The 23,679-nt window shown below is 43.0% G+C and overlaps 1 protein-coding gene across 1 annotated transcript in view; it reads right to left on the bottom strand.

Annotated features, from left to right (window-relative positions):
- Window positions 1–1,041: 1,041 nt before the first annotated feature.
- The window catches only part of KSR2 (kinase suppressor of ras 2), a 2,099,185-nt gene continuing 2,076,547 nt past the window's right edge, over window positions 1,042–23,679 (bottom strand). The window contains exon 19 of the mRNA XM_069212691.1: window positions 1,042–1,293. Coding sequence (XP_069068792.1) covers window positions 1,042–1,293 — 252 coding nt within the window. The remainder of the gene's footprint in view (window positions 1,294–23,679) is intronic.

The following is a 23,679-nucleotide window of genomic DNA, read 5'->3' as shown; positions in this document are numbered from 1 at the left end:
GGATTTCCAAAGATTTGCTTTACCTCTTCTTTCCAATGTGTGCTCATCAGAGGTATGGCTTTTATTATTTGTAGCATACAATGAAATTCAATAAGAGCAGGCAAGACAGTAGAGAGAGATTCGTGGCCACATACATCTAAACTAGTAAGAGAATATCCTGTTCTTTTGACATATGGGTCCAGCAGTGATATTCATGATTAACTAAGGTTGCAACCTGAAATGGTAATTTTATCATTTGTAGGGATTTTATTCTACTGATAGATCAAAGGAGGACACTATATCCAGCTGCTATTAAAATGGTCAGAGTAATTGAATGATTAGCAATTTAGAACTAATTTCCTCTGATTTGTTTCACATGTAATGTGACTGAAAGATCATCATATTGCCTAATGAACATGCAAATTAAATGCTTAGAGGTACAAAGGGACTGTTTTGAGTTCCTAAAGGGTAATATGACAATTTCTTAATTGGTTAAGTGTAGCTGTTGAAATGAGACCGAGTTTATTACCACATTAAAAACTGCGCCCATCAATGGTTTGAGGCAACAAATAAGGTACTTTCAAACAGTGAAATAACAAAATACGAAATGACTTGAAGGAGAGTATACTTACATCAAGGTGAGTGAGACAGTGATGCTACTCTTTCCTAAACCTTTGAGGCACAACTTGAAATAGCCCATTGCTAAACAGTACTCCTGTCAGATGCTGGCTGTCCTCCCTCTATTTTATACCTTGAATTCAGTCATTCTTAATGTTTATGGCTGAAATATTGTGTTTAATTAATTTTGTGTTTGAAATGTTTAACCACAAAAAGACACCACATATGCAAACATCTCTCAAACGTGGTACCAGAAAGTTACAAGGTGATCCTGTTTAGCCTCCAAAATGAATAAGTACATGTCCAGAGGAATTTCTGTAATGAGTGAAAAAAACAATTTAAGAAAATGACTGAAGAACAGAAACATTAGGTAACCACAGCTAATTAAGGTTTTTCTATGAACACATGGCACCAGGGTGCTTCACAGTTACTGAGAAAAGACAACTAAACTGTTTCAATAAGTGAATAAACTGTGCTTGGCTTAAATTGACATATTTTGTGGAGTAGTCGGTTCATGTCACACAGGAAATGTAAAACTAGGAATTTAAAAAAAGAAACATACTCTGCTGATTTCCAGAAGTGTCCTGGGTGGGACAGGCGGCGATTCCGCTTTGGCAGTTTCTCCAGCATCTCCATGAGTTTGGTGAAGGTGGGTCTCTCCTCTTGATCAAAAGCCCAACAGAAAAGCAGGATATCCTGTGAGAGAAGAAACAGACATTTCAGAAAAAGGAAGAATCTGGCGTAGAAGCACAGTACATCATCCTTCATTGCTCACATTCCAAAATGTGCAAACTAGTCTGTCTTCTTACTGTGGAAAAGGCTGTATTGCCAAATAATGCTTTATCACAGAGGCTGATCACCAGGGAGCTTGAGTCACAATTCTATACGATACTAAATGTAGCTTCAGTAGACAAAAACACTTATATATATGTATATATATATATATATATATATAAATGGCTATGCAGAGGACACTGCACCCTGTACACATATAAAAGCTGCAATTAATGGTAAACATATTGTGTGAGTGTGTGTGCAGCAGTACACGCTATAGCATATTAATTGCATGTCATTCGTTAAAGTAGATTATTGCATACTGCTGTGCAAGATGGCTCATTGCTGCAAGCTTTCTGTATCTTACAGGTCACGAATTCGAGTCCTAGTAATGACAACTCATTCTTTCATGTTTCTAAAGTTAGTAAATCGGGTACCATTATAAGGTGCAATACTACGAACTGTTATTTATTGCAAATAGAAATTACAAAACTGCAGGATTAAGAGCAACTTGGACAGAAGTTTATATTACTGAAGTAATGTCACTAGCTCGAGAACGTGATATGAGTTTGCGATGGGTGCAGGGGAGGGGAACTATTGAGTAGAAATGCAATATTATTGTGATAAACACTGAGGAGATGTCAACAGGGGATTTCACAATATCGCTCTGTTACGAGCAGAACGCCATAATTAACGAAGGTCATGGATTTAGGATCTGTACATAAAATTATAGGGATTATGTCATATTTTCACTGATATGTAAAACTAGTATATGAAAAGTGCTACTGAATAATTAGGCAGTCAGATAAGATTTGATATTTTGCCAATATGGATGCCGATATAGAAAATTATAAATGGATAAACCGCGAATGTTAACCGAAGATAAGATTTTTTCTTTAAGGTAAATGTAATACCATTGTTGACAGTGACTTGTGCTACAGAGTAGAACGGGACCTCTCTTTTCATCAACCCCGACCCAGTCATTTTCTTTTCCTGACGACTAATAATAATAAATGGTATAGGGGAGTGTGCCCCCTGGCGAACCCTGCATTTAAATACTAAGAAATTACATAATATCAAAGTAGAGGTGAATTTACAAAAAAAAAGTACACGTTTGCAGGTTAGATTACTGATTGCCAATCGAATGATGTCTACAGATAATGGAGGACACACATTACAGACAATAGTGAATGCTCTGTTGTTGATTTCTTCACGGGCAGTGTTACCTACGATTAATTATTGTCTGCTGTGGATGTGTGAGCTGTACACAGTGGTGTAACAAATGCTCCCACAGTCTTTGCTGTGCGGGGGTGCCCGAGCACCAGCCTCCCCCCCCCCCCCCTCAGCACAGCACCTGCCCTGAATGAGTCTCGATGGGGGTGGCCTCCATGTGCTTTGCAAAGGGGGGACCTCCAGTTTCTATACGCCGCTGGCTGTACAATGCAACTTTAATTAAGGAAATCAGCCGCTTAGCACACCTTTACACCACAGAAGATGGGCCGCTGAGACGTGTAAAATAGATAGGCAACTGATGCCCAAAAATAAAATAAAAAGGTAACCGTTGAAGAAGTTCAAGAGAAGACAGTGCAGCCTAATAACGAATGAAGGAGAAGGCAGCTAAGATCTGATAAACATGAATGAACCTAATCATATTTCATATGCGCATGGAACTTAAGGTCAGGTGAGTACATTTTATATGTATTCATTATATTGCTTACTATAGTGCTTCCCAAACGTTTTAGAACAACGACCCACTTTTTAGAATGACAAATTTTTGTGCCCCACTCTACCTTTAATGGACATGATGCAGGTGATTTTTCAATCTAATTAAAGAATTGTGTGGTAGTACGTTGTCATTTACAGGCAGGACATTGTCCACTGAAATATCCACTAAATTTGCAGAGAGATACAGTTTTAATGATAAAACTATATTGCACACAAATGCTAATTTGTGGAAATATGGTTTCTGTGAATAGTTACCATTTCACTTGTACATCACAAAGTAATGTATCTTGATTTGTTTTGCTATTATTAAAATATTTGTTTCCATCACACTTGCGAATTACAAAAACATATGATTAATTTTTTTGCTCTCTGCTGAATGAGTACTATTAATTTAAAGGTATTTACATTCTGTTGTGTTACAAAAACGTAATCCTAGAGCATTTATTTTCACACTCCCTGTACCCAGTAAGACTGTCACACAATTCACTTTACTTTTTTCTGGCTGCAAAGTGAGAGGATTTTGTAAACATCAGTCCCAGGATATAAAAAATATAAGTGCAATTTGTCAGAAGACAGAGCCTGGATTTTGACCTCTGTCTTTGAAGCACAGTGAAGGTGACAAGATAAATATAGAATCTTTATTTATTGCTTGGATTTTCATGACCCACCAAACATTGGCTAGTGGTGACCCAAAGTTTTGGAAACACTGCCATACTATATATGGATAAGGCTAAAATGACATAGGGTCATTATAATAACAAACAATATAGCTCGTAAAACAATTAAAACTGAGCTAATAAGCAATGGCAAAGCCAATAGTTCTGGCTTTAACTTGCTAATGCTTGCAAACAGCATTTGTGAATTCCCACTATTGCATGTGTTTGCACACTCTGTACACTTGTGTTTGCACGCGTTGGCACATTAAAGCCAGATCTACTGGCTTTGCCATCCTATGCAAGACAATACTACATCTTCCTGTTGAGTGAGGCACCAGTGCTTCAGGAGTCTTCTACAAGGGGACAGTACTGCAAGGCACTATTAGTGTCCCCTCTTGCGTAAGGCGCTAGTGTTTGTAATACAAGAATGTAGTATTTGAGACTACTACTAGAAGTCCCAGAGGTTTCCACCACTGCCCACTCAGTCTCAGGATCCCAGAGAGTACTTAAAAGAGTAGTCCCTCAGCATAATGATTTGTGCTTATTTTCTATGTCCTAAATAAATAGGACAATGCTACGATATGATGGTGATAGTAATTAGAATGGCTCCGAATACACCTCCTGTATGTTCTGGAGGATGCAGGTGAAGATGACCTAATAATTATAGGTTTTACTGCTCACAGGTAGTTTTAAAGTATCTTATTCGGTTAGCAAACATCTCTGCAGCTGTTTGTATAGTAAGGGCTTGTTCCGGGAGGAAATGCCCACAAAATTAAGAAGCCAAAGGGGCAATGAACAAAGGCATACAGCCATCCATCCACAACCACACATGATCAGGCTTGGTGATATCAACATTGAAGAGATGTTTAGCTGCAGCATGGCTGTCTGGAGGTGCACTCAGTAAAATAAAAACAGTTAAAATAATTAGCAATGTTTTGGCTGGATTCATTCTTGGTGATACCAACAATGATGAAATGTTTAGCAATTGCATAGCTGGATTTGTTGTGTTTGTTTTTGATAATGGGGCACCTAACCCTGATTTGAAAGAGAAACACATAAACTAGTGGCTATGTTAGTGTGGGTTTGCACTCAAGTCTTGACAAAAGCATTAAAATGTCAGATGTATTGAAATAATATCACACAAAAGGATGGTTTTCTATGTAGAGTGCATGCATGCAATAAATGTTTCAATTATACTTAAATTATTTAGATTGAGTGTGATTTCCAAACAACGTTGGCCCTCATGCATACAAGTAGAACTACTTGCTAGGAGGCAGAATGACACATCAAACAGCAAGAGCATGTGGTGAGAATATACTTCTATAGGCTGACCCAATATGTGATTGACTAAGGACCTCATTATGAGTGGTCCAGCAAGATTCAATATGTGTACTAACCTCTGTAACTACACATATCACAATTATGAGTTTGGCTGATTTCTTGCACCCAGTAAATATTGGCTACAATAAAAACCACAATGGTCATACCTGTCGATATTTATTGAAATAACAGCATGCACAGATTTTGGTGCACTGAGCACCAAAATTTGTTACTCTCCATTCTAGGGAAAACCTCTTAACAGGTGCTATTTCTCACACCTGATGAAATGAAACACTTGTTTATCAGGTGTGATAAATGTTACACCTACCACCTGCCCACTTGTGATGAAGGCAAACGTCTCTAGTCAATGGTTGAAGCACACAGACCCAAATTAGTCATTGGCAGAGGGACACTGGCTCTAAATCCTCTCTCAGTATATTGGAAACCTCAGAATTGCAGACAGCTGTGCTGTCAAGCCAGATCTAAAAAGGAGGAAAGGTTGCACATCTTTCCTGTCCAGAACAATCGCTTATTTTTGTGCTGCTGGCGGTTAAGATAAATTGCATGTGCCACAAACGGCAGAAAGGAAATTAAAGAGCAATGCCCGCACCACAAAAACCAAAAATGTTCATCATTACCTTGCCAATATATAATATAGCAACTTGCAAAGTGCTAAAGCTGAAATTAAGGCTTCAAAGAGAGAGATATCCTACGGCAGTGAAGAGGTATTTACAGTGAGGACTGCGAGGATAGGCAAGGCATGGAGGCTCACAAGAAACAGGCTCAGGCACCACAAAGCCAAACTGTTGCCCCGGTGACAGAGAGCTTGCAAGCTTTAGCAAGCCGACACATCCCTCATGGTAAACAGATCTGCAGGTGTTTCGTTTTAAGCATCAGAGCTAGACGTCGGATGAAACAGAACCTAACATTGGCAATAAGCAGCAGACCTATCTTACTGAATTGGAACTCGCCAGAGTTCTCTCTCAGATGGAGTTGCTCATACTGCATGCCTGATTAAACATAGCATAAAGCTGTTCAATGAGATGTCTAATTTCGCATTTTGAGCCTATCTTTATTCTTATTCTCTCTCTCTTCTTTCTCTTTCCTCCCCCTCATCCTCATGGTGTGATTTTTAATCCCATTGTTAAAACGTCAAAAGTCAAACAAGTTCCTGAATGCAACACAAAGATGGCTAAAAGGCTAAAAACCTAGGACTGGTTGTAGGTGTCAAAAATTTCACTGGGCCGCATTTCATCAAAGAAAATAACAGTGGTGTGCACTTAGTATGATTTTAAAACTATAATTGCATCACGGGGTTTCCTAAAATTAATTTGTTCCCTAGTAAAGAGATAATTAAATCCTATAAAGTTGTGCTCAATGATGCAATGATATAAAGTGGTTAAAGCGCGTCATTGCCCTTAATGCGTGCGGCGTGTAGGTTGCTGAACCATGCAACACGTCACAAGCATTTTGTTTACACAGCTTTAAAAAATGCATTTGCTCCATGTTAAAGTATATTGTAATAATAAAAACTTTCTTTCTGCAGGCTCCAGATATTTTAACATAACCCACAGAAAGTTATGCACATGCACCAGAGGGATTTGGAGGAGCTACAGAACGGCTTTAAACAAACGACAAAGACTAGACTGAATGGAGGTGACATTGTGACTTTCTATAAAAAGCTTTTTTTGCCGTCAGAGTTAAGTTCCTTTTCACTGAATCAAATATGTCGTCTTCTGTGACGCTGTCAATGATTTGGCTACAATTTTTCAGAGCGCATCAAATTAATGCCATTTTAATAGTTGCTTTACTGAAGTCCAAAACACACCAATGGTAACTTTTCAATAAAGGATTTATTTGTTGTTGGTTCTAATGGGACGGGGTTAACAATCGAATGCAGTTACATTGAAAACAGCCAAAAACTTTCATGTACCTGTGGGAGATTTTTTCTATTTAATTAAATGCATTTCTGGAACTGAACTTATGGTAGCCCGAGTTGTGTTTACACTGTTCTCCATCTTGCATCGATTTCCCCATACATCAGGACAATTGCTGATGATGTTTCTGTTTTAAATAGAAAATATTGCAAGCTTTACACTAATAACAGGGAATGCTCCCAGAGACTTTTCCCTCACTGTACCTAACCAAGGAAATGCCAACTATCCCAGGTTAGTGTCATATAATGTATCAATTAATATGCTTTAAGTTACTGTGAAAATAACTATAATAAATTCAATGTAGTATCACCTTGAGAGAATCTCCAAATCTATTCTGTAGTAAATTGTTTTTCTTGCTTGTTCCCTAGTGGTGCAAATCCTGAGAAACATGCACTTGTGTAGAATGTGTTAAAGTCTTTGTCTCAAGCCCTATAAAAGACCTGCAGTTTCTGTACTTAGAGAGCCCCGTTTCCTCCCACTTTTAGAAGAAAAAATATGCTAAATTTAATGTAGAATTGTACTGATGTCTTGGAGCTTATGATCTTTATGCTTTATTGCTATCTTGTTGATGGTATTTTTCATGTAATGCCTATTAAACCTTCACATAAAATTCCAATTGACTACCCATGTCTGTTATTCTGATAAGAATGTTTCAGTATGGATTCTTCATCCTAATCACTGTGATGGGTCCAACTGGGGAGCACCAAAGTCTGTCACAGGACTACACCACTCCAGCTCCTAGCCGTTGCCGCTTCAATATAGTATGATAATTAAGAACGGATTTGAATACAAACATACATGTATATCCACTCGTTTTCACACAGTGATAGGCTACAGCCATCTGTTGCTCTACATCGGCTTACCTCAGACCGACATGATGTTATTGCATCCCTGACTACTTTCTTATTTGCTCTACAACACACCCTGAATTAAGTTCCATTCTTGATGGCTAGTACAGACATGCTCCATCAATCACAACTACCATATCGACAATTCCCTTGACTAAACCACGATTAGGGCTGACCATTTAATCCACTATTGAACAAATACTTCTAAAACAGAGCCAGCATGAAATAAAAGGAACTGTATCTGACTTCTACAAGCTAGTTTATTCTCATTCTCAAATTTTGGGTATGTTCCACAGTTCTGAGAGTAGAAAACGGAGAAGGAGAGGGCACTTTACAACATACACCTAGGTGAGGCACAGAACCCTCAAAGAGTCTTCTAGCCACGTGCATTACCCAAGGAGTGTCAACACCATGGCTGCGTGCGCACTCTAGGGCCCCCCTGAATGCCAGAATCCGTGCATTACTGTTTCCACCACACAGTCTTAGTCAAGAAACTTCCATTTGCATAATCTAGTAGCTGCTGCAGCGCGCTATACGTGCATTATCTTTATTTCATGGCATTGGTTCCAAGTATCTTTATAACAGCCAACTTGGGCGGGGCACTTTGGGCGTGGCACATTGGGCGGGGCACTTTGGGTGTGGCACTTGGGGCGTGGCACATGGGGTGGGGCACAAGTCTATTTAAGTGACCCCGCCCAGTTCTCACTGCTCACTATTTTGAGGATCTCGTGAGGACCGGAGCTTTTCTGTTTGAAGTTGGGTGTTTCCATGTTCCTGCTTGTTCACCTGGGATTTACCTGTGTTGAGGCATTTGAAGCAGCGAGTAGCAGACACTCAGGGCGGTAAGACGGATGGTGGTTTCTAGCTTCCATCATCCGTTTTCTTATTTGATAAAACTGTTTAAAGGTTGATATTCTTTTTTTGGGGAGAAAGTAGTAATCGTTGGCAATCAGCTGTAAATATTTAAATTGATAACAAACTAAGCAAATGTTTTGCTGTTACAGCGTTACCGCTTTCTCGCAGTCACATTTCAACTTCAGCTGCTTACTTGTGGAGTCACTCAGTAGCGACAGAGATACATTGTATAAGCGCGGTTATTCAGAAGAGGTTTAAATGGTTATAAATAAATGCTAAGGCACTAATTTGAACTCAAGGGATATTTGATTATGGTTAATGTAAAATACGGACACAAACTGAAATCGTGTATTTTGGAAAGTTTTTGAAATGTGAAGTAACATTTCTTTGAGTGAATACCGTGTTCTTTCATTTCTTGAAACTTATGAAAGGCGCTATGATTTACTATTGTTCCAAGCGACTGCTGGATTTTTAGTTGACAGATTCTGAAGAGTTCTGTGATTGATATTTCTCAGTAGTATCTGTGATTCTTGTTCCGCAGGTCTCCTTCCTAGCTGTACCCTTCCTTAACTCCCTACCCCCCCACTTGGCCACTCTAAGACTCTGCGCTGTTAAGGCTTGTAGAGTTGGAGCTGCCAGGAGGTGGGACTATTGGCAATGCATGCACCCTGAGGATTTGGTCTCGCTGACAAGGAGACAGTCTTGAAAACATAGTGCCTTCAGAATGCATTTAGCCCACACAGCTGCACTACATGTATCATTGACAAGTACATAAGACTGCAAATAAAGCTTGAACTGCAACTGGACTGCCTTTATTACCAACAAAAGTAACAAAAACTTGGTCTGTGAAATACAGAACCCTGGTTCTATCTTGATATAAATGTATTACATACCTGACATCCCGAATTTGCAGCACTTCCTCAGCTGAGTAAGAATTAAGCCAGGGGAAAACAGGGGGCACAATATATGTTAACTGAAGTGAAAAGTAGTCAGGAGGATCTTTGGAATTTCCCGGCTTTGTTTTGCGATATATGTAGTATTTTTTTGCTGCAGTTTGCACATTTCTTTGATTCAGAAAGTTCACTTAATTTTGATAATGTATTAATCTATCACATGCTGAAATATATACCAGTACTATATTTTTCATGTTTTATTCTAATCCCTTGAACACCAAAAGATGCATATGTTGAAGTTCTTGGAGCAATGCGTCACTGTGCCAGACCAGCGTGCAAATGTAAGGGTATCCCACAGATCCTGACAGCTAGCCACAAGAATGTTACATCTTTTTCCAAAAGAATTCTATACATTTTGCCTTGGGGAGGATATTAACTTTTATCTTAAAGGAAACAACCTTCCTCACAACACACTAAGCTGGAGTTTGTTGACCCCTTCGCTGCCAGGCCATTTGCCCCTCAGGTGCCAGGCCTTTTTTGGGGCAGTTCGTGCTTAGGCCCTCATAACTTTTTGTCCACATAAGCTACCCATGCCAAATTTGTGGCCTTTTTTTCCAACATACTAGGGATTCTAGAGGTACCCAGAGTTTGTGGGTTCCCCTGGAGGAGACCAAGAAATGAGCCAAAATAAAGCAAAAATGTCATTAGAAAATAACAGCTGAAATAAAAAATATTGAAATTGAGGTGAAAAAAATGAAAATTTTCTCCACATTTTACTGTAAGTTTTTCCTGCAATGTTAGATTTTCAAAAGTAACATACCGTTACATCTGCTGGACTCTTCTGGTTGCGGGAATATATAGGGCTTGTAGGTTCATCAAGAACCCTAGGTACCCACAGCCAATAAAGGAGCTGCACCTTGCAATGGGTTTTCATTGTATACTGGGTACACAGCTATTCATCATCATCATCATCAACACATAGCTTTATTCGGTTACTTTCAACCATAAAAGCAAAACAACCAACGTTTAAATGAAAGAGCAGATAGGAATTAGGTTAAAAAAGATAAGAAAGAGATAAAAACATATATGTCAGCCTTAAAACACATAAAATTATTTCCTTAAAAAAAGACACCTAACCCCCTAATACCTAACATTTAAATTAAACATGGGGTTTTATTTCAGTCTAGGTGTGTATTTAAAATTTGGCAGCTAAAACACTAATTTTTTTTTTTAAACATTTGGTCCTCATCATCATTGTTTCCCCAAAAGTTTTGTACGTATATGCCAAGAAGCTACAATATACTTGCTAACCGCACAAGATAGAGGGAGAGAATTTTCCCTCATCATGATCCTTAAGGCAACAATACAGTGTCTTATCCCCATATTACTGCACACAGATCGTAACCACTTCCGACGCGCAGTCAAATAAGCAGGGCATATAAACATGAAATGTACAATAGATTCTGAAATTTGATTGCAACTCGGGCAAGTGTCAGGACTTGGGATCGCACTCCGCGTACTGCCATAGGACTTAAGAGGCAGACAACCATATCTGAACTGAATATATAGACTCTTACTTAATGGATCAAGAATTGTATCCATAAATGGTTGCAAATATGGATGCCATTTAAAATCAAAGAATTGTGACGTCAATCTGCAGTGTGTTGAGCACAGCAGATAGTTTTCCCTGACATGTATCCAGTAAACAGTTTTCAGATGATTCTTCTGATCCTTCCTTATACTTTCTGGATGACTCCAAAACTCACTAAGACCCAATCTATGAAACCATTTTGAGATGTGGTTAAACCAGGAAATGGTAAGTACATTTGGTCTATCTAGAATGTCTTGAATAGACTCCTTGTATGTGGATAGCTCAGGGGTGGTCCATACACGGACCCAGAAAAGCAATGGTCGTAGGGCAATTACATCTAAAATGCGTGGAAGGCCGAGGTCCCAGAACATTGGCAGCAGTGGGGTGCTGCGAGGACAGGCCAAGATTGACCTTACAAAGTTGTTTCCCCCTACTGGGTACACAGCTATTCATTTGGTGAAATATAAAAAGTGAAAAACAGGTATCAAAGAAACCTCTGCATTTCCAAAATGGGCACAAGATAAGATGTTGAGAAGCAGTGGATATTTGCACATCTCTGAATTCCGGGGTGCACATACTAGCATGTGAATTACAGGGCATTTCTCAAATAGACGTCTTTTTTACACACTGTCTTACATTTGGAAGAAAAAAATGTAGCGAAAGGCGAGGGGCAATGACACTTGTTCTGCTATTCTGTGTTTCCCCAAGTCTCCCGATAAAAATGGTACCTTACTTGCGTGGGTAGGCCTAATGCCCGTGACAGGAAACGCAACATGGACACATCACATTTGCTTTGGATTTTGGCCTCTAGCTCAGCCGGCACCTAGGTAAACCTACCAAACCTGTGCATTTTTTAAAACTGTAAAAGTTCTGTGACAGAAAGTTCTGGAATCTGAGAGGAGCCGCAAATTTCCTTCCAATCAGCGTTCCCCCAAGTCTCCCAATACAAATGGTACCTCACTTGTGTGGGTAGGCCTAGTGCCCGCAACAGGATATGCACCAAAACACAACATGGACACATCACATTTCCCCAAAGAAAAGAGAGCTGTTTTTTGCAAAGTGCCTAGCTGTGGATTTTGGCCTCTAGCACAGCTGGCGCCTAGGGAAACCTACCAAACCTGGGCATTTTTGAAAACTAGAAACCTAGGGGAATCTAAGATGGGTTGACATGTGGGGCTCTCACCAGGTACTATTACACAGAATCTATGCAAAACTGAAAAACTTGTTAAAAAAAACACTTTTCCTCAAATTTCAGTGATAGAAAGTTCTGGAATCTGAAAGGAACCACAAATTTCCTTCAACCCAGCATTCCCTCAAATCTCCCAATAAAAATGGTATCTCACTTGTGTGGGTAGGCCGAGTGCCTGCAAAAGGAAATGCCCCAAAACACTATATGGGCACATCAAAATTATCAAATACAAAACTACCTGTTTTTGTGTGTGTGAGGCGTCGGGGGGGCACCTGCGTTTTTGGTCCAGGGCTCAGCAGCCATACAGGGAAACCTACCAAACCCAAATATTTTTGAAAACTAGACACCCGAGGGAGTCCAGGGAGGTGTGACTTGCGTGGATACCCAGTGTTTCCTTACCCAGAATCCTCAGCAAACCTCACATTTAGCTAAAAAAAATCATATTTTTCCCACATTTCAGTGTGGGATCACCGCACCTGCACCACCCAACATTCCCCTAAGTCTCCTAATAAAAATGATACCTCACTTGTGTAGGTGGGCCAAGTGCCTGTGACTCGGAAGAGCCAAAATAATGTCGAAAATGAGGGGGATCCAAAGCAGGTCCAAAAGGGCAGTTTGAAAAAAAAAAAAAAAAAAAACATTTTTAGGCTGACAAGTCGGGCAGAATTTTTATCGGTATAGATGTGACAATGGTGGGTGGTAAGAATTTTATGGATTCCTTCAGATTCCAGAAGTTTCCATCACAAAAATGTGGGAAAAATGTGTGATTTCCAGCAAAGTTCATGTTTTGCAGGGTATTGTGGATAAGAAAATGGTGCTGGTGCATGTCAAGCACACCACCCTGGACTCACCTAGATGTTTAGTTTTCAGATGTGCCTAGGTCTCGTACATTTCTCTACATGGCAGCGTCCCAAAGTCCAAAAAGTGCTGCCCTCACCATTCCACGTTTGACGATTTTGAGAGTTAGACAAGCTCTCATTGCCCAAATGTAAAACCAAAACCCCAAATAATCAAATGCCCTCTTGCTTGCCAAGGGATAAGATGTTATAGTGTGTGGGGGAGAGGTAAAAGACTGTTACCTCCTTCAGTTGGGGTGGGGGCATAACCATGCCCATACTCGTTGGTAGCCACCACTCCACTATTTCTTTTTTTTTTATTCCCTGGCATCTAGTAGGCTTTCCCCCTGGGGAGTGGATCATGGGTAATTGGCCCATCTGCCCACCGGTTGGCAGAACAACTTTGTCCCTATTTATTTGGAGTGGGGGTATGGCCATACCACCAACCTCTTTTTTTGAAAAACATTCTTCCCTGGTCTCTGGTGGGCTTTCTGCCCCCCTAGGGGCAGACGGGCCTCACAAAATAGGCTGATCTGCCCCCAAGGGGGCAGAAATGGGCTAGAATAAATTTACCCCCCGCAGGGGAGCGACCCTTGACAAAGGTGTTGCTCCCCTTGAGTGAAATTGGCTCAAAAAAAAAAATCCCTGGTATCTAGTGGCATCTGTTCCCCTCGGGGCAGATTGGCCTAATAAAAATAGGCTGATCTGCCCCCAAGGGGGGCAGAAATGGCCTAAAGATATTGCCCCCCAAGGGAGCTACCCTTGCCTAAGGGGACGCTACCCATGTGTATAAAAGTTAAAAACAAAAAGATTCCTGGTGTCTAGAGGTTTCTGCCCTCCCCCCGGGGGGCAGAATGGGCCTAATTACAATAGGCCGATTTGCACCCAGTGGGCGCTGAAATGGTCTTAAAATAATTTGCCCCCCTGGGGAGCGACCCTTGCCCAAGGGGTCGCTCCTCTTTGCACAAATATAAAAATAGGAAACATCCCTGGTGTCTAGTGGGCATTTCCGCTGCCCAATCATGAAGCGATCGGGCAGCAGAAATGCTCAGAGAGACATCAAAGGAAAGGAAAGGCTTTTCCTTTCCTTTGATGCCTCTCCCACCCCCAGCCTTTGATCAGAAGAGAAATGCTTTTGCATTTCTCTTCCGATCTGCGCCTCAACACCACGGACTAGGACGAGACCACCTCATCCTGGGCACCCAACGGGTTAAGAATAAGAATGGGTATCACTTTGAAAGCCCAGTATTAATTGTTCAAGGGCTATGGCATAACCTGCTTGGAGAGTGGCTTCTCCTAGATCTCCTATACCTGCTTGAAGACTAGGGGGGCTATTTACATAAGTAAACTTACAAAGGAGAAAATCTAAATGTGGAAATTAGTTAACTCTTACACTTTGTAGTTAATTTATTACTTTTGACTATTCACCAGTTACAAGTGTAAATGTACTACAAAGTATACACATGCATGTTTCCACACCCTGAATTTAGTTGGTAGACCCTAATTTATGAGTGCAAAGTTAATACTTGTAACTTTGCACACATAGGCAAAGATCTCTACCACCTAAATAGTAAATATTATTGGTAATTATTTTTAGATATTTTTTTGAATGTATATCGGAGAGATTCCCCTGATGCTGTGCCCACTGGAGCTTCAGGTCCCATTGCAGAGCTCACATATGCCATCTGGCATAATTCACCAGCAGGAGGCCATGAGGCCCAGCAGCCTCAGAGACATTCTCACCAAAATCCATGATAGAGGCTGTCAGTATCATGACCTGAATATTCTGGACTCACTGTTTTGTAGGGGTAGGATAAGCCGGAAACTGCACTGTGTCCAGAACAGCTCCAATGAAAGGGAGCATCTGAGAAGGAGACAGGTGGGACTTTGGCACGTTTATAGTGAACCCCAGCGATTGCAGGAGGTCTGCCGTAATCTGAAGGTGGGAGACGACAGCCTGGGGCCAGTCATCGAGATAAGAAAAGACTGAAGCCCCTAACCTGCACAGATGAGCTGCAACTACCACCATCAGCTAGGTTAACACCAGGGGGGCGCTGGTAAGGCCAAAGGGGAGCATGGTAAACTGAAAGTGCTCATGGTCTACCTTCGACAACAGGTAACTTCTGTCGGCAGGCAGGATAGGAATATGAAAATATGTGCCCTGCAAGTCCAATGCTACCAGCCAGTCTCCTTGGTTTACAGCACACAAGACCGGAACCAAAGTTAGCATCCTGAATTTCTCCTTTTTGAAGAAGAGATTAATGGTTTGGAGGTCTAGAACAAGGCAAAGACCCTTGTTCTTTTTGGGAATCAGAAAGTAGTGAAAATTACTACCACCACCTATTTCTGAAATAAGAACCCTTTCTGTTGCTTTCTTGGCCAAGAGAGCTGTAACTTCCTCTCAGAGCAGAGACAGATGATCCTCCACCAGCTGTTCTTGTGTTGGCAGTTTTGGGGGAGGGAAAGTTTGGAAAGGGTAGGAGTAGCCTCTCTGAATGATCTGCAAGACCCATTTGTCCGATTTAATGGGCTGCCAGTGGAGGAGATGTTGTTGGATTCTCCCTCCAACTGGGCAACCATGTCCTTGCAGAACCAGACTAGGAGTGCTAAAAGGCAGCAGTTGCTGGGGGCCTGGTAGCAGATGACTTCTGGCTACCAGTCCACAAGGTTGGAATGCACTGTGTTCACATCCTCCCTCTGCTTGGGGAGCCTCTGCAGGACAGTGGCTGGCATAGGATTGGTGCGGTGGCATGTCACTTCCATAGCCACGAAAGTGGTGAAAGGCAGACTGGGGCAGAGGTGCCACTGAGCGGTCAAAGGACTTGGCCATAGCCTGCGAGTCCTTGAAACTCTCCAGTGCCGAGTCTGCCTTCTCTCGAAGAGATGAGTTCCGTCAAAGGGCATGTCCATGAGGTTGGCCTGGACCTCCCCTGAAAAGCCAGATGTTCTCAGCCAAGCGTGGCATCGCAGTGCCACCGTCGAGGAAACTGCTCTGCCCAGCAAGTCAGTCATGTTCAAACCACACCTAATAGTGAAGCTTGCCGCTTCTCTCCCGTCTTTCACTGCTTGGGAAAGTATGGCCCAGGTCTCCTCCGGGACACAGAACCTGTGCAACCAAATCCCAGAACAGATGGAGGTCTGTAACTGACATGGCGTGGTGACAGGTGCCACACGGCTTGGAACTTGCCTTTCTAGAAGACATCTAGACACACTTCCAAAAATAGTAGACAAAAAAACATGAAAAAACCTGTCAAAATAAACAGAGGGGTGGCTCTTCTCTGGATCAGCGCTAACTGGCACGGAAAGAAACGAACTGACGTACGTGCGCCTGGGTGGTGCCTTCTATAGGTGACCGCAACATCACTTCCACAGCCAATGATGCTGATGACGATGCGTGGAACTGAACGAAGCCACCGATGGCACGCAGGGGTACTGTTCACGCAAAAGTATGGGAATAATGGACCAACAGGCATGTAGTGTTCACCAACAACAATGCAAGGCTGGTGGAAGAAAACATTTTCTTGCCTAAACTATCCAGACTCTTGCATTCCCTGTTAAGGAGAGTGGCAGGGAATGCACCATGGGAAGTTGATGCTTTGACTATCAAGCTCTCAGAGGTGGGGTGTTGGGTGAGGAAACTAGGATCACCGGGGCAAGGCGATGGTGGCAGGCAATTGTCCTGTTCCGATGAGCCCCTATGCTGGACTTGGACCAAGTTCCCAACAGGACTACAGTCAGTGTTTGATTAAAGGACAGCAGAGGGTTGGATGGAGAAGCCCCGTCAGAGGATAGTTTTGGCTTCTGCTGCCCTCTTCCACCTCATTGTGTAAGATGCCCCCTCCTTCATAGCCACGGTGGGGGTAGGTATCTAGTCCTCTGGCAGCTCCTAATATCTCATATCAGTCAAATGAAGTTAGGGTCTCTAACTGAAATTCTAAGAGGGCCGGTGACCCTGAAGCTGCTCTGGAGGGGTCAGCCCGCTCAAACACGAACCTGCTTTCGTATATGGGTGTGATGTCTTAATTTGTCATTTATCCAATATTTAAATTTGAGATTTTTTTACATACATCTGTTGTTTGTAAATATTATTGTTCATCAATTTGTTTGTCCTTGGAGTGTCTTGGTATTTGTGTATATGTTTGTTTCATATGCACTCTATTGTCCATATTCCTTATATATACGTCAACACCGCATCTCTGACCTCCAACCTCCTCAACCTCGGACTCCGTCAACTGGTCAACACTCCCACCCACATCGCCGGACACACTCTTGACCCCCTCTTCACCTCAAGCAACCACATCTCTTTCAGCCACACCTCCGAACTCCACTGGACCGACCATCACTGCGTCCACTTCTCTTATACGAAAATCACCGAACACCACCGCATCCCTCGACCTCCTCACCGCCGCTGGGGAAAAATCACCCAAGACCAACTAACCAGCACCCTCATCAAAGACCCTCCACCCGGCTCAACCGACCCAAGCACTGCCGCCATCAACCTCCATCAATGGATCCTCGACTGCGCCAACACCTTAGCCCCACTCAAGAAACCCACCACCAACCAAGGAAAGAAAAAACCAGCCTGGTTCACAGACGAACTGACCGCCTCCAAAAGCCTCTGCCAGAAGCTCAAGAAGAAGTGGATCTTAGAGCGCACACCCGACAACCTCGCCTCCCTCAAAAACGCCAACCGTGAACACCACCAACGGATCCGAGTCGCCAAGCGCACCCACTTCACTGAACGCATCAATAACAACGCCCACGACTGCAAAGAACTCTTCGGCATCGTGAAGGAACTCTCAAACCCCAACGCCAACTCCAACGACATCCCGCCCTCCCAGAAACTCTGCGACGACCTCTCCACCTTCTTCCACCAGAAAATCACAACCATCCACGACAGCCTCAACGCCACTCCGCCCCTGACCTCTCCACAGACGCCTGCCGCCTCACCGCCTGGACCCACGTGGACGACACCGAAACAATAACAACCATGAACACCATCCACTCAGGCTCCCCCACGGACCCATGCCCTCATCACGTGTTCAACAAAGCCAACGCCATCATCGCCCCCAAACTCCGCGAGATCATCAACCTCTCCTTCGACTCCGCCACCTTCCCAGACAGCTGGAAACACGCAGAAATCCAACCCCTCCTCAAGAAACCCAAGGCTGACCCCAACGACCTCAAAAACTTCCGACCGATCTCTCTCCTCCCTTTTCCAGCAAAAGTCATCGAGAAGATCGTCAACACACAGCTCGCCCACTTCCTCGAAGACAACTCCATCCTAGACCCCTCTCAATCCGGTTTCAGACGAAACCACAGCACCGAGACTGCTCTCCTCGCCGCCACAGATGACATCAGAACCCAAATGGACAACGGCGAAACCTCGGCCCTCATCCTCCTCGACCTATCAGCCGCTTTTGACACAGTCTGCCACCGCACCCTACTGACCCGCCTCCATGGAGCCGGCATCCAGGATAAAGCCCTCAACTGGATCTCATCCTTCCTCACCGACAGAACCCAGAGAGTCCGACTCTCCTCTTTCCACTCCAAAGCCACCAACCTCATCTGCGGCGTCCCCCAAGGATCCTCCCTCAGCCCTACGTTGTTCAACGTCTACATGACCCCCCTCGCCAAACTGGCCCGCCAACATCACCTCAGCATCATCTCCTACGCCGACGACACCCAGCTCGTCCTCTCCCTGACCAAAGACCCACTCACCGCCAAAACCAACCTCCACGAGGGACTAAAAGCCATCACCGAGTGGATGAACGACAGCCGCCTGAAGCTCAACTCCGACAAGACGGAAGTCCTCATCCTCGGGCGCACCCCTTCGGCCTGGAACGACTCCTGGTGGCCCACCGGTTTCGGACCCCCACCCACCCCAGCCAGCCACGCAAGAAACCTCGGCTTAATCCTGGACTCAGCCCTCACCATGTCCAAACAGGTCAGCGCCGTCTCCTCTTCCTGCTTCAACACCCTTCGAATGCTCCGCAGAATTTTCAAGTGGATCCCAACAGGAACCAGAAAGACGGTGACCCAAGCCCTCGTCAGTAGCAGACTTGACTACGGCAACGCACTCTACACAGGCATCCCAACAAAAGACATCAAACGACTCCAGCGTATCCAAAATGCATCCGCCCGCCTGATCCTTGACATACCCCGCCGATGCCACATCTCCCCTCACCTGAAGGACCTCCACTGGCTCCCCGTGGACAAGAGGATCACCTTTAAACTCCTCACCCACGCTCACAAGGCTCTACACAACACCGGACCTACCTACCTCAACTCCAGACTCAACTTTTACGCCCCCACTCGTCAACTCCGCTCTGCCAATCTCGCCATCGTCCCCAGGATCCAGCGCAAGACCGCCGGCGGCAGATCCTTCTCCTTCCTCGCCGCCAAGACCTGGAACTCTCTCCCCACCTCACTGCGCCAGACCCAGGACCTCCTCGCCTTCAGGAGACTCCTCAAGACCTGGCTCTTCGACCGCTAACAGCTCACCCCCCCCCCCCCCCACCAGCGCCTCGAAACCCTGACGGGTACATAGTGCGCTTTACAAATGTTATGATTGATTGATTGATTGATTGATTATGGGTTGATTTATATGTTCATCTGTGAAAGTCTTGTGTTTTGAGGGTCTTCTGAGTGGACAGGTTTCGATGGTCTACTTTAGAAATTGTATAGTTTGAAAATAATGATGTATATATACACTCATGTACTTGTGTTTGGATTAATAAAAAATTGTTTTGAATATTAGTTAAGGTTTTTTTGAAAAACAGTTTTGTTAAGGAATTATTAGGAGAGTGATGTACTGTTTACTTATAGTAGTTGGGTTGATACTGTGTGGTGCAAGCTGCAGTGGTCTCCTGACCTTGCAATTATATTGTTTTTACAAATTAAGCACTGCATTGGAAGACCAGGAGCCTGCCAGCACATGCTCTCTGCCCATCCCCATTTATTTTCCATTTTTCCAGCAACTATGTTTCTACAGTTATTACAGCCCATGTGGCAGCGACCCTCTAAATGGAGGCATTTTGCAGAAAGATTTGATTTGTTATGCTTGGCTTCCCTAGGAAGCCTCTGTTCTTTACACCAGATTTTACTGATATAATTCACTGCTATGAACTAGCAACAGTTGAATACAATTCTTGTTACCCACTGAAGTAATGCCAATAATAATACTTGTTACCCACCGATGCAACGTCATACATGCCTGCCAGCCTAGGCTAGCAGGGCTATCTGAGAGCTTGTCAATGCAGTGCTGCCTGTCTGCTTTGACTGAAAGCAGAAAGTACAGCTGGGAGAGGGCAAAGTAAAGCATGAAAGGTGGTGAGGGCTGGTTAACTAAGGCAGCTGAAGTACCTTTTTCACATTTGGGAAATGGATGAGGGGTTATAATATAGATTGCTCACCATTACTCACACTTTGCTTTCGCCTGGCAGTTATGAATAGGGGGCAGATGATTTTAGGGGCCATACAAAACATACATTTATAGATAGGTAACTGTGGGTTATGTGGATGTTTTTCACCCCAGGGTTCTGGGTGACATCATAGATAACTTGAGCTTTGCTCTCATCGTCTACATGATGTCGCTCAGAACCCCTTTGTTCACTCTCATTGTCTGCTTGATGTCACTCAGAACCCCTTAGAGAAAAACATCCCCGTATCTCACTGTTACTGATAAACAATTCTATATGTGCCCCTCTGGTTGAGAGTGCTATTAAGATGAACTTCCAGCTGAGATGTCTGCTAGGCTTCCATTCTGGAGATAAACTACATAGGAACCATTCACCACCTCTAACTGCCTGAATGTAAACATCATTGAAATGCAGTTGGCTGTTTCTGAAATACGATGGAAAGGTGAGCAAGTTAATGCCCAAAGATAGCTCCGCAAACAAGCTTAGAACTAAAGGGGCAGATCTGAAAGTCCCTATCTTCATGCAAAAAATAGCAATATATTCAATCAATCGAGAGAATGCATTGCAATGTTTGCTCTAAAGTGTCAGTTTTAAAATCACACCAGTCCCTTCTTACAAGTGTGAAAAAATAACGATATTGCTATGGCAACCCTATCTACAATAAACTCAAATAAAAATCTAAATGGTGTTGTAACAATGTGGAGGTAACTTTCAATAAATAACGAATTCAAATATTTTCCCTTCAACTGTTTAAACATAGGCCAAAGGGAAACTATTCAAGTCCAAGAGATATCCATGAGAGGACAGCGACATTTTGATAACATGTTCACCCCAATCCTGATGGGACAACCGTGAGCACCCAGTTGAAATATTAGTAGTTCACGACGCAGGTTGGGACTCGGTGTGTTCATCAAATCCGGTGATATTCCAGGCGCACTCTTTACAATGTGCAATTGTTTCAATGTGTTTTTAAATACATAAAATATCTGTGTCTTGACATTTCTATTGCTCTCTGTTCAGGCAACATTTTAGTTGTGCATAAAGGCTGCTCAGTTGTGAGTTGAGTATATATATATATATATATATATATATATATATATATATATATATATATATATATATATATATATTTACTTACAACAAAGTGCAATTAAATTCATTCTCGTTTTACGTGACAGTGCTTACTCGCTTTACATCAATCCAACAGGAATTCTGATGCAAGAAACTTGTTCACTAACTTTGTTAAAACAAAGTTATAAATGTTATTATGGCCACTTTTAATAAAGAGAAAAAGTGTAAGACTAATTTGACACACAAACTTACTGGGTATGTTTAAACCTTTCGTAGGTGTGTGGTTTTTAAATGTTTCAAGATCAGCTGGTGCCTCTAAAAGCAACACAGGATTGACATATGTTGCATACCTAAATGTGCCTTCAATACATTTCTAACTGTGTAACCTCTGTATTTTAGGTTAAACTCACACATCAGCCAAATCCTCAATACGTGATATCTTTAAATTAGGTACCTGCGTATGTTATTCAGTTAGCCTAGAGTTAACAAGCCAAAGATGTCTTAAGAAATTACAATCCCTTCTAAGTATTTCTGTTGACTGGAACTCGTGTTTGTATGGTGACACCAAATAAAGGTACTAAACTATCAAGATGTGCTGTTTAGCTCTCTGACTTTTATGAGTAGGCTCTTCTTTAAACCAGAGTGCATCTTAATGTGTTTGAGCCTTTATGTGTTTCCTATAGTTAATATCCCTAGTCCAGTCGCCTATACAGATGAGCCCCCTTCATTACTTTCATGTCCCCTTCTTCCCAGACATACCACATCCTGGTGCCGGTATGGTTGTGCGAAAGTGCCTCTTTTGACATGGTTGGCCTCCTCACTTTATGCATTGTATTTGATGTGCTTTCAAAGTTGTAAGTGGCCTGGGCCCCTGCTAAATACATTCCCACGGCCAGAGCTCTTTCCCAAAACTGCTGTGATGTATTGGCACAATTGGCAACACCTTTATCTGCCACTATAAGTCCCTAGTAAATTGTACTTTGATGGTACTAATTGTACCACCCTCAGAGACCCTGCATCCAAGAGCACTCAGCACTGCCATTGCAGGAGTGTGCTGGTGCAATCCTAAAATGCAAACATGACATGGCACACAGCCTGTGTGACCTGTCCACTACACATTGCAGCCAAAATAGGTAAGCCACCCCTCTGGCAGGCCTCACAGCCTAAGGCAGGGTGCACTATAATGCATGTGTGGGCATGGGTGCATAAGCAATATGCCCCTACTGTGTCCTTGCCAAACCTGGGATAGAGTAAGTGTACAGAGAAGCCATTTCAAATGCATGTGCTGGACACTGGTCAGGACGAGTTTCACAGCTACATGAAGGCCACTCTGAGCCCTGGGTTGTTTGGTATCAAACAACTCAGAACAACAAATCCAAACTGGTAATAGTATTGGATTTACTGCAAAATGCACCCAGGGGCCACCTTAGAGATGACCCCTGAAAAGCTAACTATCCCTGGCATGGTTGCTGGCTGGTCCCAACCAGCTTGCCACCATCAGACAAGATTCTGGATCCCTGGGTTAAAGTCCTTTGCTCTCTGGGGGGCAGAAAACAAAGCCCTTCCTGAGCAGAGGTGTTACACCTCCTCCCCCAGGAATGTGCACTGCCCTGCCTGCAAGCTTCAAAGGGCTTGCGGCCCTTGAAACTCTACCCCAACCCTGCTGCTAGCAGACGATGGCTGCTGTTGGACTTTTTTACTTATGCAGGGTCATCCCCAATCTTTTTGCCTCTTGCCTCCTATTTTTTCTGACCTGTTGCTGTTGGTTTTTTAACTCTGAGCACTTCACCACTGCTAACCAGTGCTAAAGTGCATATGCTCTCTATGTAAATTGTATTGGTAATTGGCTTATCCATGATTGGCATATTTGATTTATTAGTAAGTCCCTAGGACAGTGCACTAGAGGTGTCCAGGACCTGTAAATCAAATGCTACTAGTGGGCCTGCAGCACTGGTTGTACCACCCA

The sequence above is a fragment of the Pleurodeles waltl genome, chromosome 11 (genome assembly GCF_031143425.1).
Source record: "Pleurodeles waltl isolate 20211129_DDA chromosome 11, aPleWal1.hap1.20221129, whole genome shotgun sequence".
NCBI lineage: Eukaryota > Metazoa > Chordata > Amphibia > Caudata > Salamandridae > Pleurodeles > Pleurodeles waltl.
This window is presented reverse-complemented; position numbering and strand designations above follow the sequence as displayed.